Genomic DNA, 17,307 nt, shown 5'->3' with positions numbered 1-17,307 from the left:
GAACAGAAACAGGCGAGAAATGCTGCAGTCTGCTGATTTTAGAAACAAACGTGAGGGAGGAGTCAACAGGTGACAGGACATATTCTGACAGAGAGCTTTCTTTAGAGAAACACTGATTTGTCAGATGCACTTAAACAAGTGTTTTTGAAGGGGGGCAGGTGGGAAACTGCTAGAAACTTTAGGTGAGAACAAACAAATTTTCTTTCCTGGAGAAAGCTCAGCTGTTGTGGAAAATCTAGAGAATATTTTTTTCCATGATCTTTTGTTCTGCCTGAAAGAACTGATATGAATTTTACTTAATCTTTGTGGAGATAGCTCATATCGAGATTCCCATAAATGTTGTCTGGAGTAGGAAAACAATCAAGTATAAACCATTCTCCCGGTATCTGCCAAGTACTTTGACACAAGCTGTTCTTTAAACTAGAAAATTAGGAGGAACATAACATGTTGATAGAAACCTTAGACATACACAGTTGCGGAGAAGAGTTGAAGGGATCTTGGCTAAATGTTTTTTGCCTGCTGACTGCTTGGTTAATTCCTAGTTGAAAGCAGTTGCAGGAGTAGTTTGTTTCTGTAACTGAGCCAAGAAACACCCAGAGCAAAGGACAGGTATTGCTGCTTTCCGAGTGCATCTGCAAACCGCGGCCAGGACCAGAGCCCAGCAGAAATTGCATAACCAGCTTCATCTGCGCCCAGCAAACCCTTTCCCAAAGGTTTCTTAGCCTGCAATTCCAGCTCTGGCTCCGGCAGCGCGCTCAGGACTTCCTTCGCCGCATCCGTGCGGACACCTGGGATGCGCGTCTGCAGCTGGGTTGTGCGTTCCTTTCGAAGATTGAGAAACTTCCGAAATTTTGGAATATTTGTGCCGTTTTATTCTGGTTTTCTGAAAGCAAAAACCTCACCTACAAATGATAATAAAAAAAGGCGGGGGGTGGCGGGGAAGAGAAGAAAAAAGGAACGAAACGAAGCAGTGAATAACTGCGGCAGACGCCGCGGGAGCAGCCGCGGGGCCGCGGTGGAGGGCAGGGGCCGGCTGGCGGGGCAGCCCCGGCCCGTCCCGCTCGGCTCGGCTCGGCTCGGCTCGGCTCGGCTCGGCTCGGCTCGGCTCGGCTCGGCTCGGCTCGGCTCGGCTCGGCTGGCCGCGGCCAGCGCCTCAGGCCAGGTCCGGGGCAGGGCACGGCGCTCCCGCCGCCCGCCCGGGCCGCGGCCGGGCCGTACCACGAGCGCTCGGCCGGGCAGGGGGAGGCGGGCGCGGGGCGGGCGCGGGGCCCGCGCTGCCGCAGCTCCCGCCGCCCCGGGCACCGCGGGGACACCGAGCCGGGCCGCGGCCCCGGGGGACGGCGGCAGCCCGCCTCGCCGGCTGAGGGCCGGAGCGGGGCCGTCCCCCGGGGCCGGGCGGGCCCCCCTCCCCGCCGGCGGCCGGGGGAGGGCCGGGCGCCCGGATGTCGATCAAAATGAGCGAGCCCCAGCCCTGCGCCGGCCGCCCGGGCGGGGGGAGCCGCGGCGCGGCGGCACCGGGCACCGGCGGGGAGGCGGCCGGCACATGGGACGGCGGGCTTTAACGGCGGGGTAGAGCCCGGGGAGCTGCGGACGGAGCTCATGGATAGAGGACGCTTGGCAGGATAACCCCGCGATGGCTGCCCAGTCGAGGTAAGGCACTAAATAACTTCGGTCGCGCCCGGTGCATCTCGCCGAGAGCTGGGTTTGTGATGCCCCGGCTCCTGCTCGGGCTCGGTTGGCTGTGGGGTTTTACCCCGAGCCCCGGGTAGGTTTTGTCCGTGTGTTTTGTTCGCCGGAGTGCCCGCTCCCTGTTACCCAGCCTAAACTTTCTTCCGGCAGGGAAAACAAAGTCTTAATTGCTCCCCGTCAAATCTCTCCCAGTCCAACAAGTTAAAAGCTCCCTGAAACTGATTTCCTTCTCGCTCGTAGACTTGTCTGTTCAAAAGCTCTTTGAAATTGATGCTGTTCTCGCCTCCAGAGTTGTCTCGTATTTCTTTGTTTCTGTTCGCCTGTAATCAGCCCGGCGTGAGCAGGTTTCTGTCATTGCTTACAGCGGTGTTTTAAAAGCTGGGGAATGGTTTCTGTTCGGCCGGGTTGCGGGGCTGGCTGTGCGCAGGGCGAGCAGGTTCTCTCTGCTGGATAGCTACGAGGGTAGAAAATGGTTACAACAGAGAAGAGTACGGATATGAGTTACTTAGTTGCTGTCAGAGAGAAAAATTCAAGCGAAAACACGGATCTTGGTGAAATACTTTTTAGCTGTGGTTTTAAAGAAGCTGCATTTTGCCTGCTCTCGGGGGAGTTGGGGGAGTGTCCTGCCTAAAGTAAATTTCACACTCAGCATGGGGGAGGCAGCTTTTCTTAAGCAGTAGTACTTGATGGAGCAGTGCTATTTAAAGTACCTGTTAAATGCCTTTTAGCGTTTACGATGCCTTAATGGGCATTTCAGAAATGCCAAAAAGAAAAATTCCTTTTCGCTCTTTAGTCCCACACCGAACAGTCATGCTGCTCCCCTTTCCTGCAGGCAGGAAAAAGAAAATTAAGATGGTGGTATATCCTACATATAAGTTTGGCTCTCACGGCGCATTTTCACGGTGGTGCTTTTCTGCAGGTTTGAAGCCAAGAGCTGGCTTTAAATTACCAACTGGAGAAGGACAGAGCCCTGAGGTTTGGGGAAGAAGCAGGGGAAGATTGCTTGGTTAACAGCTGAGCTCTTCCCCAGCTTCTTCTGCCTACTCTCCCCGTACTGGGAGTATTTTACATAAAGAGTACTTGACAAAAATGTAAAGATTGAGTTTCTAGCATCTTTCTTTCCTTTGTATGATCCCTTTGTGTGATTTACTGGCCTGCATTATCAGCGTTGCTGTAATAGGACCGCATGCTGGATGCAGCATAAATCCTGGGGATGCTGGCTGGCCCTGGAGCTTGGCTTGACTCCAAGGCCAGGGACATGTCTGATGTCTCAGAGGTCGCACGACCATTCTGCTGGGTGGCAGGAAGCCTCGTGGGAGCCGGGTCCCAGCAGCAGCCCCCAGCTTCAGCCAGCTGGCCGAGGAAGGGCAGAGCTGGCACTGGGGCCAGTGGGCCACATCCCTGACCCCTAAGGTGAACGGCGCAGAGAATCAAGTGTTACACGCGGAGTGGCTCAGACTGAAGGGAGGAAAATGGTCCAAGGGCTGCGACTGTGGGGCTGAATGCTGCAGGGCAGGTGGAAGGACCGTGGCCCACACCTGCCATTTGAGACAGACATGGGGACAAGACATGAACCTGCCATTCTGTACCTCCCTTCCTTCTCCATCCTGTGAGTTCGCTCTTGCTTTTGTCAGGCTGCTGTGAGGTGCTTAAGCTGTAAAACTGCGTCAGAGCATTTCTGCACAGCGAGTACAGAGGTTACTCTGTATGCCTGAAGATCAGTGTTAAGATCTCTGATTATTGCTTGTTTTAAGATATTTAAAGAGAGAAGGAGTGCATATGAGCAGCAGAAACGAGTCTGTAGGAGAGAGGTTGCATTTGCCAGTGCCTGTGGTATTTCTGTTTCAGTGGCATTGATCTGTAGGGGTATCCATCCCATATTTAAAAAAAAAATGCGCTTTGTGGGTGTGTGGAAGCTTTTATTCAACACTAAAGGATGAATTAATATTCACAGTAAATAATTAGAACTCTACTGCATGGGACTGAGAAGCCACGTGACTCCAGAATTCATTTTGCCAAAACGTGTCAGAAGGTTTACTCTGCAAGGTAGCTGACAAAAGAAACGGGTGAGCTTTCTGTGTTTATTTGTGCTTTGCAAAAAATACAGGCAATTTTTGCAAGCTCAGTAAATTACTGATGAGGTGGTGTGATACCGAGCACCGTAGTGGTTTGTGTACCGCTCTGTACAAGGCCTCCAGGCACTCCTCCATCTGCTCACGTTTTCTATTTCTCACATGCTGTTTGCTTTAGCTAGTGGAAGTGAAGTGACATAGGGGAGGACGCTTGTTTGGAAACAAGAAAGTCCAGCATACTTTCTTCAGCTTCAGTGCCGTGATCCTCAGCAGCTCGCCTAGCATTTGGGCTTCACAGTTTTGAAAGGTGGAAGGGTATGGAAAATGAGGTGATGAAACCTGCCTGTTGCTGCTCCTTAGCATTTTAAAAACTGCAGTAGTGATAACTAAGGAACTGCTGTGCTAATAGATGCCACAGCATTCTTTAAAATCGTGATCTTAAGAAACGGTTGCAGGGTGAGTTGGGCATGGTTTGGTTTCAGCTGGTTTGAGAATGATCAGCTTCTCTCATTAGCTGCTGCAAGTAGCGTACATCTGGAGCTATTAGGTGGGTAAACCATCCTCCAGTTAGCGTTGCTTGGTGTATAATGTAGGCTTGTGGGGGGGTTTTAAGTTGCTCGCTGAGCCATGGGTTTGCAGCTGTAGCTTTCTATGCTCTCGCTTCTGGAGTGCATGGGTGATCTGACGCCTGTGGTGTCCCCAGGCAACAGGGCTTGTGTCAGGTTTTTTATGGTATGTTCAGGAACTTGTGAGCAGAAGCAGAGCTGATCTGAATAAGGACAAATTTAGTTTCTTGTCGAGTGTGGTGTGATGTTCATCATGTGCCGTTCAGCTGCTCTGGGGATACAGCAGGACCCTTGGGAGGAGTGTGGGACAGACTGACAGAGCCCATCTCATTTCTTCTTCTTTCTTCATTAAAATCTCTGCTCTACTGCAGCAATTGCAAGCTGAGGATCTTTAGATGAATGTCTGCCTCTTTTTTTAAAGACGCAGGCTGCTTTTCTCAGGCTGCTTGAGGTATTTTTAAATTGTAGACGCTGTCGGTTGCACTTATTTACAATAGGAGGATAAACAAAATACTTTGTTGCTTTGGATGCTAAGAACTTTGGCTTTTCTTACACATAAAACTTGCTTTTCAGCGTAGTCATGGTTAGCATCATTTCTGGTGTGCAGAATGAAAGCAATTTCCCAATCTTTGTACATAGGTGAATACAGTACGCGGTCAGAGCAACGTGAAACCTGAGTGTTGTGCTGTCATCGCTGCTGGGCTCATCTTGCTCCTTCTCCTGAGTCAGCCCTGCAGGGAAGGGTAATGATGGACAGCAGCCTGGGAAGCCCTCTGTTTCCACCCCCTAAAACCAAGCTGTACCAACTACACCCAGGGGAGTCTTGAGAGGAGGCTGTGCTGCCCATTTTGGTAGAAGTGGTGATGCTGTGCAGAAATAAAATGTGGCCTTATCTATATTTAAAACACAGTAAATTCTGAAGGGAGTAGCACTGAGGCTTTTCCCTGAGGAGAAGCTACGTTGAATGATGCAGCTTTAGTACATTCCGTGTCATTTCACAGCTGTAATGTGAAATGTAAAGGCCAGATGTAAAGACACTTGTCATGACTTGTTTGTTTCATGGGTCCTGTTGATACAGGCAAATGCCGGTATTGGTGATGCTGGTTTCCAGTCAGCTGATGAAGGTCAAGAAGGGCTGAAACAGTATCTTGCTGGAGTTTTCTTGTCTATTGAAAGCTAAAACATCCCGTGAAACCCCATTGGTTTTGCTTGCTACTAGCTCTGCCTAGACATACAAATCTGTTTTCTCCAGAACCAGATGTCTGGATGATCTATGGCATGTTTTGTGGGCTGCTGGGGATTTTCAGTTTGCAGTTCCTTATTGCCTGGGCTTTGAGTGTGGAGTTGCTCTGAGGCAGACCTGCAGCTGAAATGCTCCCACACAGAAGAAAGATATTTTCCCTCTCAGGGAAGTGGGTTTTTCAGGTTGGTTTGGGGGTTTTTTTAGCAGCGGGTATTCCAACTTGCAATAGGCCACTGAAAACTTTGAAGTAGAATTGTCATGGCATACTTGAGCTGGTGTACAAGGGAATGTTTTCTTAGGTCATGTAATTTTCCTGTGTCTGAATCTGTGTTATACAGAGAGGCCTCTTCTCGCAGCTTTTTATGAGAAAATCATTTGCTAGTACAACTGCAAGATGCAGCATGAAGAGCAGGAAACAAGATTTTAATGAGGTGCATAAATTCTCCTCAGCACTTTTCTTCTGAGAGGAGCCATAGTGAACGATGCATGAAGCTTTTAAATGCCTTTAAAATAGAAATAGAAAAGGTATCTCCTGAAAGTTATACGGGAATGCTACAATGACATTGTTTTCCAAGAGGTGGAGGGCAATGAAGTGAGGAAGAATTCTCCACAGAGTGCAGGGTATCATCCTAGGGCCTGGGTTTGGTGCTGAGTGGTTGGGAGTGCAGAGGCTGGTTTGCTTCCCTGACATGACAGAAGAATTACTATAGAGATGCATGAGCCTCAAAAAAAAAAAGAGAAAGTATTTTCCGGTTCACTCTTGAATGCAGTCGTGAGATTTTTTTTTCCCCCTGTGGTATATTATAGTGGAAAATATACTGGCTATTTTATGTTTTGCAGTTTTGGCTGCTGCAGTTCATCTGTGTCCATGATAAAAAATGAGAAGAGTGGGCGACTGCCTGGGGCTATTATCACTCCCAAACTTGGTGTTTCCACATGCAGATTAAGACAGAGCTGCCTCTCCAGCAGAATGCTTTTGTGGGGAACAGACAGGAGCTGCTGCCTGTGCTAGGAGATTTTCCACAGTTGCGTATTCGTAGACAATTCAGGGAAGAGAAGTTGAGTTCTAGAGCAGTCACAGAATCAAGCAGCTGTGGAAAGTGGTGAGAGGTAGAATTCTTGCAGCCCATCTTCCCTCTCAGCTGTCATGGCTGCTGTGTGCAGAGCCAGTCCCCAGCTCTTCTGCTGCTGAGGTGCAGAAGTTGTTGATCACCTTATTGAACTGCATGGCTTTTTAAAAAGTGCATTTCTTTAGCTTCCTTATTCGCGTATGGGAACGGGGGGGTGGCAAACAGGGAGAAGGAGCAGGTGTGTGGGCACAAAACTGCATTTGAGGAGTTGCTCTGCTCCTGTTAATGCTTCAGAATTGTCAGGCTGAGGTATCTAGGCACACTTGATTAGAAAACCTTTGTCACAAATGCTTCATGAAGATGTTTGTCCTCTGGATTAGTTTAGGCTTAGATGTTGTTTGTAGAATTGTCATTTTCAGTTGTTCTGAGTGTTTATTATACTAGCAACCTAAAGTTTTCCTTTACTGTTGTTTTTGCAATGTTACCATCAGGTTAAGGGAAAATTATGTCCCTGCTGTAAATTTTAGGGAAAGTTCAACAGGCAAATTGTTAATGTTTAACCTCAGAGACAACAGTAAAACTCATTTTCAGGACTGCAAGAGCTGTGGGTTTCATTTTTGTACTTGTAAATTTAAAAAAAAAAAAAAAGAGCAACAAAAACCAACCACAAAAACTCAAAGAAAAACAAACAACAAAACCACCTCTATCACCAGTTCAACCAAACCATGAGTAAGAAGTAGCCCTTTTTTAAAAAGAAACAAGAGGAAACTCTCGAACATATGGTAGTATTTTTATTCCATACATCTTTGCCTCTTAGAACGCCATATAGCGTATAAGCTGTAAGCAGCAAGTGATGCATTCAGCAGTGTATGATCAGTGTGTGATCAGTAGCTCCTTTGTGGCACAGTGGTGTTTAGCAGGTGCTGTGTGCATGTGAGGTGTGTGAGAGAGCTCCAGTGCACGTGCCTCCTCCCTGAGCTGAGCTGTGGGCACTGCAGTTTGAAATACAGGTGTCTGCTGGCATCTGCAGCGGAAAGGAATTATTAAAATGTGGAGCAGGAAAGGGATATTTACACCTCTGGAGAATTTGAGACGTGATAAACTGCTTTGGGGTTTTTTGTTCTTCTGCAGTTTGCAAGGTTTTGCTTAAAAAGATATTGGGATAATTCATCTTTTCAAGCACAGCTCAGAAACCCTCCCTCGTCACTGGTATGCAGCTATTTCTCAACAATCCTCTCCCCCCCTGTAGGCTATTTTGGAAAAAATCTTCCTAATCTGAAGGCAGGAAATATACTGGCAGTTTAGAAGTGCTTTGGTGACATGCTTCTCTTTTCCCTGTCCCCACAGTCCTCGGCAGAACAAGCTGTTCTAGGAAAAGTTGTTTTCTTGATGTCAGTAAACCTGTGGCTCTGCTGAGAACAGGCTGTCAGTCTAGAGACCTATTTCTTCATAGCTTTACGAAAATAACACGTGCTAACAGAAAGAGAGCCTGATCTATCCCTCTGTGCTGCAGAGCAGGGGGCTTTGCTTGGATTTTTAGAAGACACCCTTAGAATTGCCACTACCTGGAAGCTGCCGTGTCTGTCTGTCACTGCAGGCCTTTTTTAGTGTGAAAAGTGCTGGCATAGCTAAAAGGCAACAAATATGCTGCAGAGGTGAGATAACTGTGTCGGCCCAAGTGTGAACTCCATGATACTGGTGAAGAAGGCTGCTTTTTTTCTGGGAGGATGGCTGTGGGGTGGTGGGTGTAACCTGTGTTGGCCAGAGAGTTCTTTTGGACCACTGTGTCTCCCTTCTTTGCTGAGACCCTGCAGGTCCCTTGTAGTAGAGTAGTCAGCTTTGTCCAGCAGTTAACTTTTAATTGGTCATTGGTTTGATTTTGTGTTTCTGATTTAACACGTGATATTCTGCAACTTTCATTGTGGAAGCAGGGTGAACAAGTGCCTTAATATTTAAAGGGAATGTGATCACTTTGCCGAGGTTTTGGAACACCGTGGGTGATCTTTATCTGTTTGCAAACCCCTATCCATTTTACATGGATTGGCTTCAGCAAACTAATAATAGGCTCTCTTTGCTTGGCTGGGTTTGTGGTCCTCTGTAGATGGAATGCCTGGCTCTGTGTAATGCACTAGGGGGGTAAAAACACCTATTGGTCTAGAGCATAAGAAAATTCTCTGTAACCACCATACTGGGGAGAGAGAAAAATAGGTAAAATAATGTGCTGTTCTTTGAGGAGGTCTAATCTGCTTTTGGAAACGCCATAATAATAAGATCTATTATTCAGAGACGTGGGGTACTTTTGCCATTGCGTCCTGCAGGAAAAGAAGTTGACTTGTACGATGAGGAATTGAGAACAATAGATAAAAATAACTTCCTAAATTGGCCGACTTGGAAAAATTCAGTAACTCAGTGTTTTACATATGAAAAAAGGCTTGGTCATTTAGGGAATTAAGTGGCACAAAGCTTTCCCTTGCAGTTCTCTATTTATTTGTAGTAAAAATGAAGAGTTTAGCCTAGGATGGGAGAAGAAAAAACATTAGCTGTTTCAGTCTAGAATTTCCCTCTCAAGATGCCTTTAACTTTTTGCTGTTGTTCCCTTCTCCTTCCAAACCAGTTCCAAACTCTTAGTGGGCAGATGGAGTGGCTTCAGCCTTGGTTTTGGCCCCAAAGTGGGGTTTCTGTACCTACCTGAGCATGTCACTGATGGGTAGTGCTGTTGTTTGGTTCCATGGTGCACTGACAGTGCGGCTCTGCACAAGTAGGACCACAGTGGAGTAAAACAGATGGATGAAACTGTCAGTCTGCAGAAATTGATAACTTTTTAACTTGGCTCCCAAGCTGGTTCTTCCATTACTTAAACATGTGAATCAGTCTGGTTCCTAATGATTTGGAAAGGGTGTTTTCTTTCCAACTCAGTTAAATAAACTGGATGAACTGACCTATAGTAAATAGGTTTCTCTCATTGTACGTCTCTTTTTCCCATGTTTGGAGGGACAGACTGAATTTGTGTGCAAGGAACCTTTCTTGCTGTTTCTTCCTCTTGCAATATAGATGGCTGATGTAGCATAGCACTGCGTTGCACAGCCAGAACCTCCTTTCTGTAATTCTTGAATAAATGAAAACAGTTTGTAATTATTGCATAATCTGGTAATTGCAACCAAAATCTTCTTGTGATCTGGTTTGGCAACTGTATTGGTGTGTGTTGATGTATTGCTATTTCAACAACTTGTGAGAGAATTTATAGTGAAAACTGAGAAACTGCGTGTACTAAACAAACCCCACCAAAACACCCCAAATCAAAGAAAAAAGGAACCGTACACACCCCCATCCTGTAATGCTTATAAAGCCACATGCAGTCTGGGTTAATTTTTAAATCCAATGAACATTTAGTTGACATTCTATCCTTTAGGCTGAACATTGGCCAAATACAGTGGCTTCAGTTCAGTTCTTACCTAGAACTGACTTTGGTGTCTGTGCTGTACTTAGTTTTAAAGAGACACGTATGGAGCTTGTGGCGTCTCAGCCAAGGGTCCTGTGTTCAGTGCTGTTTCCTCTCAACTCCCTTAACAGTGCTTATTCCTGGCACTTTTTGATTTGGCAGTCATTTGTGCTAGCCAAAACAGTAGAAAGTAGGAGAAAAGGTCCTATTTTCAACTATAGCAGGGGAAAACATTGAATTCATGTTTGAAAATCTCCCCCTTCCCCCCCTCCCCATCACCTTGAAAAAGTCTAATAGAAATACCAAATAAAAGAAGGTATTGTGAAGAAAACTCTTCTTTTTGTGTTCCAACCCCATCTTCTGGGCAATTTCTTCTTCACTTCCCTGTTCCTTTTGCATCGATTAAATATCAAGTTAATGGTTTCCTTTTTTAAAAATTGCTTCCTTGAAAATGGGCCATCCTCCTCCCTTGCAGCCTAATGACGGAAAAGTACAGATGATATTGATGTAAGCTGTGTTTGCTTGAATGTAACAACTTGAAAGGCTGTTTGTGTACAGTAATCTGCCAAGTGAATAATGATTTGGTTTTACTTGTTCAATATTTCTTTCTTTCCCCTAGAGAGAGGCAGGTCTGAACAACCAGTAGCAGTTGCTGAGGTTAATAAGATGCATTTAAAAGGTCTTTAATTAAGCCGTGCAGTTTTCTTAGAAGGCCCTTGAACTATTCTTTCACCCCTTCCTCTTCTGTTTCGCGTGGGTGAGTGCAAATAAGATAGGAGCGCAAGGGAGGTGCAGGCACTGACTAGATACAGATCTAGGATCCTGTTTACACACAGTGAAGGCTCAGTGGAAAGTAGGAAACCAGAGGAGGACTGAAATGGTTTGTGCGAGTTCAGCTGGCCAAGGGTGTGCTGAAAGCCGAGGCAGTGGTGAGACTTGACGTGCCAGGGCTCAGCAGGGTGAACACGCAAGGTGTTGTTACAGCTGCTGCTCTAAATTTTATTGGATCCTCTGGGTTCTTCTATGCTGTCCTCATCTGGGGCCAAATCGTAGCCTTCAGCTGGTACACTGGGTTCCAGCTGGTCTACCTCTTCCATATCTTTTGAGAGACTTAAACTGTGTATTATAAGGCAACGTTGTGCTTTAGTGAAAAGAGGAACTTTTGTCAGGATCTCATTTTTTATTTTCCTTTGGCTTTTAAGTGTTCAAGTCCACTTCAAAAGCGTGTTCCTGGTAAAGAGCTCTGCTTGAGTTTATGCTCAAAATGAATTCTTGACCTGGAGCTTTTACACAGAGAATGGGTTTTGCATGTGTATGAGCAACTGCTCAAAATGGATTCCTGATTCACAGCTTGAGGAATGACAGAAGAGATGTAGGAAAGGGAGGGATATTAACCTTATAGTTTCCTGTGTTCTTTCTCTGTTGGATGCATTACTACAACTCTAAGCGGGGTATTAAGTGAAAAAATGGGGAGTTAAGGCACAATTTGCTAGTTGGGAAGGATTCTAAGAGCTTTTTCTGAGGATTTATAAAAGTGTCATGAGGAATAGAAAAATGCATAAATAGAGAGACTCTTTCCTTACTCCCTTTTTTTCAAGTGGCTTCGAGAAATACTTATGGCAAGTTTTGCTTTGCAGAATTTTACTCTTTTGCAGTCACTGTGGTAACCAGCAATTGGGAAAGACGGAAAAGTTACCGAATGTGTTAAAAAGTGTGTGTGGACAATGTTACCCCGTGGTTCCAAATTACTATGATCAACTTGCGTTTTCTTGAAAATACCTAGCTTTCTACAGATGATTTGGCTGGATGTTGCCTGGGTTATGTGAGGTGTTAGCTGCCATTGGGGGTGTTATTCATTCTGTTTGTGGATGTTTCATTAATGAATTTCGGGGCCAGGGAAGGGAGTACAGGGAGATGAAGCAATCCTGAGTCAGTGCATCCCTGTGATGATGCAGGAAGCTGTCTGCTTGGATGCAGGTGGTTCAAGGGTCGTTCTGTGCTTGGCACTGGATGTAGCACTGGGCAAATAGTCAAGGAGTGAGGAGAAGTCCAGCACCCTGCATGTAAGAAGGTAAAACCTTCTCCAGGAGCTCGGTGCAGTGGTTACTGTAGGGCATCTGCTCCGTCCCTGGGTGAGCAAAGCACAGACCTCCTGCCTCATCCTGAGGGCAGGGAGTGAGTGTTGTTGGGAACATGCGTGGGAGGGCAGGGATGAGGAACCCTGGCGAGAGGTAGTGCTGAATCATTCTCCTTCCAAGTCTGCTGCCACCGGTGGTGTTGAGGACAGGAACTCGTTGGCTGTTGCTGTGAAAATACTCGGGAAGGGCAGAGGCTTGGAAGGGCGTTATCAGAGAAGGTGATGTATTCCCTGGAAGGTGCTCTGAGTCACCACTGAGTGGACAGAATGCTGGATGTGCCTGGTGAAACTCCTCACGTGTATTTCTGCAGCACTTTGGTGTGATTTTCCAACCTTGGTCACAAGCTTGGTGTGAAATCACCAGAGTCATTGCCTGGGCAGGTGTGACTTCCTTTGGCTGCCAGGTTTTGCTCTTTGAAGAGGTGGTCAGTTTTTATGGAAGTAGAACTTCCTTGACAGTTTTTGCTGTACTCTTAGAGGCACAAGAAATTATGCTGTGTTTACAGAGGAATGCACCCACTCGCAGGTGTCCAGCCAGTGACTCTTCCCCAGTTTCACCCAATCTCTTGGCAGAAGTCGCTCCCCGATTCCTTACACCACACTGGCCCATCTGCAGTCATGCTACCCATCCTCTCCCTGGTTTTGGGATCCTGTCTAAAAGGAGGGTCTCTCTTTGGACCCATGAGCACCTCCTGCCCATCCTGGGCTGCCTTACCGGGGCTCTGCCTGACAGGCATCAGCTCATGAGGCTCCTGCTGTTGCATTAAGTTGTTTGCTCAATTGTTTAACAAAGTGCTTTTAATGGAAACATAAAACCGGATAGAAATACAAAGCCTAATGGAATAATCTCTTAATTGCAGTGCTGTAAATGACTATTCAGCACATGATTACTGTACTTCCAGGGGGAACAGCAAGGAGGAAAGAATATTGAATGAAAGACACTAAACACTTCAGCTGCTAAGAATGATGATTTATTGCCAATCTGAGCATCGGGCTAAGCGGGGCAAATAAACTGACAATAGTAAGTGCTTTTGGAGGTAGAAATTGCCTCATTCAGGGTGTTCACTGTGTGCAACAAGTAAATTCTACCAGGATAAAAGCACAAAGAGTGATTAATTGATAGTGGCGAGATACTCATGCATGCAGTGTCCTTAGGCAACCCAGAAAAAGTATTAATCAGCACATTGCCCAATTATTGGCAGATAGCTCCTGGTATGTAGCAGTTTGCTATTTCAGCTAGAAAAATTCATTGTCTCTGCCTCTCTGTGAAAATCATGGGGTTTGCTGTGTTACGTGGTCCACAGAAAATATACCTCACATTTTTAAGCAGCCAAGGAGACGTGCTCAGAGGCACATTGACATTATCATTTTTTTGGTATTGCTGCAAGCCTTTCAAGATACATTTAGTCCTTAGAGAAACTGTGTCCATCCTTCAGGTATCTCACCTAGGTTAGGCCGCAGCAGGTGAAACAACTATTAGCTGGGTATTGAACTGGCTGTTGATTTGGTGTGCAGCTGTGTGCTCTCCAGAACAGGGCATGGTTAGCAGGGAACATGTTCTCAGGGAGGCGAGGAAAGTGCTTTGAAGTCGGCCTTGCTTGTCCCCACCTGCACTCCCCTCTCCCGGGATTTAGTGCCTGGATTCCCGGTGCTGCCTTAGGCAAGGACGCCTGACCTCACCTGCCTCCAGAAGCCCCTGCGCTACCCGAGCCCTTCTTGGCACGTCTGGGACATGCCCGGTGCCTGCTGGGCTCTGCCCGGTGCACGCAGACGCAGAGCCGGGAGCAGGCTTGCACCAGGCAGCCCAGAGATTTCCAGTGTTTGCAGTGGCCTCGGCACTGCCAAAGCCGTGCTGCAGTCCCGTGGGAACGCGAGCTGGCTGTTGCTTTTGGTGCGAGCCAGAGGGTGATGTTCCCACTGCCTGCACGCAAGTGTGGCTAATGATGGTGGAGCTGAGCGCTTGCCTGCTTCCAGTACCAAGGGAAAGAAAAGAGGTGCCTTTTAGACAGGGGTGCAGATGACGTGGTGAAAACGTTGGTTGTGATTGTTTTGGTTTGGGTGTTGTTGTTGGTTTTTGTTCGGGTGTTTTTTTTTTTTTTTTTTTTTTTGGTTTTTAATTTGAAAATCAGAAAGATGTTGAATAATTGTGTGCAGAATCAAAGGGGGAAAGTGTGTGTATCCATTTTAGTATAATTCTTTAAAGGGTTAGCTTTTTGTAGTTGCTAAAAGTAACAGTTTATGTAAATATTCTTAAAAAGCAGGAAAAAAGAAAGATAAGATACTTCAGAGTGTATTTTGGAGCGGTATATGCTTTGCAGAGTGCATTAGGCATGCATCAGTACCTGCCTAATGCACCCTGTCATGGATTATTGCTCTTGCTTAGATTGAACACTTGCCAAGTCCTTTCGAATGACAATGAGATGCTTTGTTCAGGCTGATGATTCGATTGCAGTTTGAAACCCCAGCACAGAGAGGTAGTCGGCTACAGAGCATGTGCACCTCTTAATAAATTGAAAAACAGATACAAACCATAGGAAAGTTAGCAGGCCCTTCTGTGTATAGATGAAAACAATTAGAAAATACTTCTGGAGTATTTAGAGTCTGGCAGACAATGCAGGAAAGGTTTTTAAACAGGCTTTTCAGCATATAAATAGATCTTTTCAGCAAACATTGCTAATCTCGTTATGCTTCTACCTTCTACATAGTCCTTGCTATGCAGATAAGACTTGTCCAACCTGTTACTTGGTACATGCTGTTATGTAAGTGAAAAAACCTCAAAAGGATAGGAAACCTTTCATGCATGATGTTTGCTGCTGATTCTTATGAAAGTATGAAAGAATTAATCTACTGCACATTTTTAAATTTTTCTTAATCTCAATTTAGTTACAGTACTATCCTGTTTGTAGCGTGTTAGATTTGATTTACTCAGTTGTTTGGGAAGGATTTACAGTGAGGATGTTTCACAAGAAATGTTGTAAAGTTGCTCTTGTGTTTAGTAGGTTGCAGGGAATTAAAGATTCAGGAGGCAGAGTTGCACATATCCATTTTTCTGAGACAGTTTCAAATGCTCATATTTGCAGATTTTGCTTTTGATACGCTTCACAGCAAATAAAACCACTGATAGCATTTGATGTGGGGTTAATTCTTTGAACAGCTTCAGGTTTGCAGTTGGGAAAGGAGCAAATTCTCAGGCTGATGTTACATTTTACATGCTGGGCTTTGAGCTGCATTGGGCTGTCAGCTCCAGGAGCCTGTGTTTGCCCTCAGCTGGGATGGTCGAAGAGGGAAGAAAAGAGGACTGTGCAGGAAATCTGAGATGAAAGGCTCTTGGGCTCTGCAGAGGTCTCACTGCCAGCCCTTGCAAGCTGTCTGACAGCATTTACAAGCTGGATGAAGTCAGGTCTTTAAGAAACGGGGGGTTTGGTGATGGCTGAAGGGAACCAAGCTAAGGTGAGCTGCGTGTGAAGTGAGAATGTGGCAGTACGTGTGTGTTGGGGCACCTGTGGACTGCATGGCAGAGTGACTGATGGAACAGGAGCTGCTTGGCAGAGCATGGGCAAGGTCAGCTGATAGCAGGCCCCTGGGGAAAAACCAGTGACATTCCCTTGGCCAGATGTGCAGGGCTGGTAGCTGTGTGAGAAGGGATTTAAAATGCACACCCATGAAGCAGCTGCTCGCTAAACATTTTGGGTTTTCTTCTACTAACTTGTTTCTTGTTGAAATTCTTTTTTTTTTTTTTTAACTGTAGTGGAGAACAATAATGTTGGGGTATTTTTAGTGGCATTTAGGAAATTCTATAAGATCAGTGAACAAAAGGCACGTCCACTGGAATAATTTTAATGTAGTCCTAAAATAGAAAATTTACTGCATTTGACTTCCTGCTCATGAAGAAAGCATTTCAGTATCCTCTCAAAGAACTAAGGTAGTAAAAAAGATTGTAAGACTTGAATCTTTGATTTAACTTGCAAAATTATTTCACACGGAAAATTAAACAGTAGTTTTCTGAAATTTAGCAGCTGATATCACCTGGATTGTTATTTTTCTTTTTTTACAATGCTGTAATTTGCTTTTTATCTTAAGGCCTTTTATCTGAGAGTTCTTTCAAAGGCTTATCATTTTTATGAGGATGCTGGAGAAACTAACTGGGTTGGAGGGCACCATTGGGCTTTGCTTGACTGAGTACTTCTGTGCTACATCAGGAATAAAATGTTTGCATATTGGGTGGGAAGAAACAGTAGGTCTAAGCAAGCGTGGTTTCATTTCCTGTAACCACTGAAGTGGAAATGTGTATGAATCAAAATGTTGCAACTGTGTGAAAAAATGAATTAAAATAAGTCTTGGAACTTAATATTAAAGGTAAAAATGCCTTTTCTTGATCCCTTAATTATTTGGCTCCATTTCAAATAGTACTAGTTTGCAACAGCCTTTTTACCTAATCTGTCATAGTTTGCCAGTAAAAGACATTGTTTTAGAGCATACTTGAAAGAAATAGAAATCTGATTTCATTTTTACATTCTGCTTTTTGTGCATTGCTACTGCAAACGCTGCCTTTAAACATATTGATTTTACTGAACAGCAAGAACAGCAAAAAAGCTATTTCAAGGCAAAAAGCAAATGAACAGGTAGGATAGGTTTTATGTAAGGTAGAATGTAGGTTGTACCCTATGCATTTTCCCAGACTAGCCTACAACAGTTCATCCCAGGTGCTGGATTACTGCCATTGAGATGAGGAATTCGGAGGCAGATGGGTACAGTGGGAGATTTCATGCACCACTTCACTGAAGAAAGCCTTCAGACTGCTCGGGCAGCAGCCGATAATCACTTCTGACTATTCAAGTATGCCTTATCAGCGTTAGAGACACTGATATTTTGCTAGTGGTGGGTGAGTTAATAAAATATCACTGTCCTGCCTTCGTGTTTCCACTGGGGAACACCTTCTGCCCGTGCTGGGCAGTTGTGCACACATATACATGCTCTGAAAGGGTTGCTGCTCACAACGTGGTGGTTGCCCTGCTCCTGTGCTCATGCAGCTGATTTAAAGAGCCCTGCCAGAAAGATTTGGCTTAAAGATAACAGCTGAAACCGGGGACC

At 45.5% G+C, this 17,307-nt stretch overlaps 1 protein-coding gene across 2 annotated transcripts in view; it reads left to right on the top strand.

The window, feature by feature from the left end:
- The first annotated feature begins 1,453 nt into the window (after window positions 1–1,453).
- AFF1 (ALF transcription elongation factor 1) overlaps window positions 1,454–17,307 on the top strand; it is a 67,492-nt gene continuing 51,638 nt past the window's right edge. For both annotated transcript variants that reach the window (XM_066186564.1, XM_066186563.1), the window contains exon 1: window positions 1,454–1,650. In XM_066186564.1, the coding sequence (XP_066042661.1) occupies window positions 1,634–1,650 (17 nt within the window). In that variant the 5' untranslated portion in view covers window positions 1,454–1,633. The remainder of the gene's footprint in view (window positions 1,651–17,307) is intronic.

The sequence above is a fragment of the Chamaea fasciata genome, unplaced genomic scaffold, assembly GCF_029207755.1.
Source record: "Chamaea fasciata isolate MVZ Bird 193981 ecotype frontalis unplaced genomic scaffold, bChaFas1.0.hap1 SCAF_6, whole genome shotgun sequence".
Lineage (NCBI taxonomy): Eukaryota > Metazoa > Chordata > Aves > Passeriformes > Sylviidae > Chamaea > Chamaea fasciata.
The sequence above is the reverse complement of the archived record's forward strand: the minus strand, read 5'-3'. Positions and strand labels throughout refer to the sequence as shown.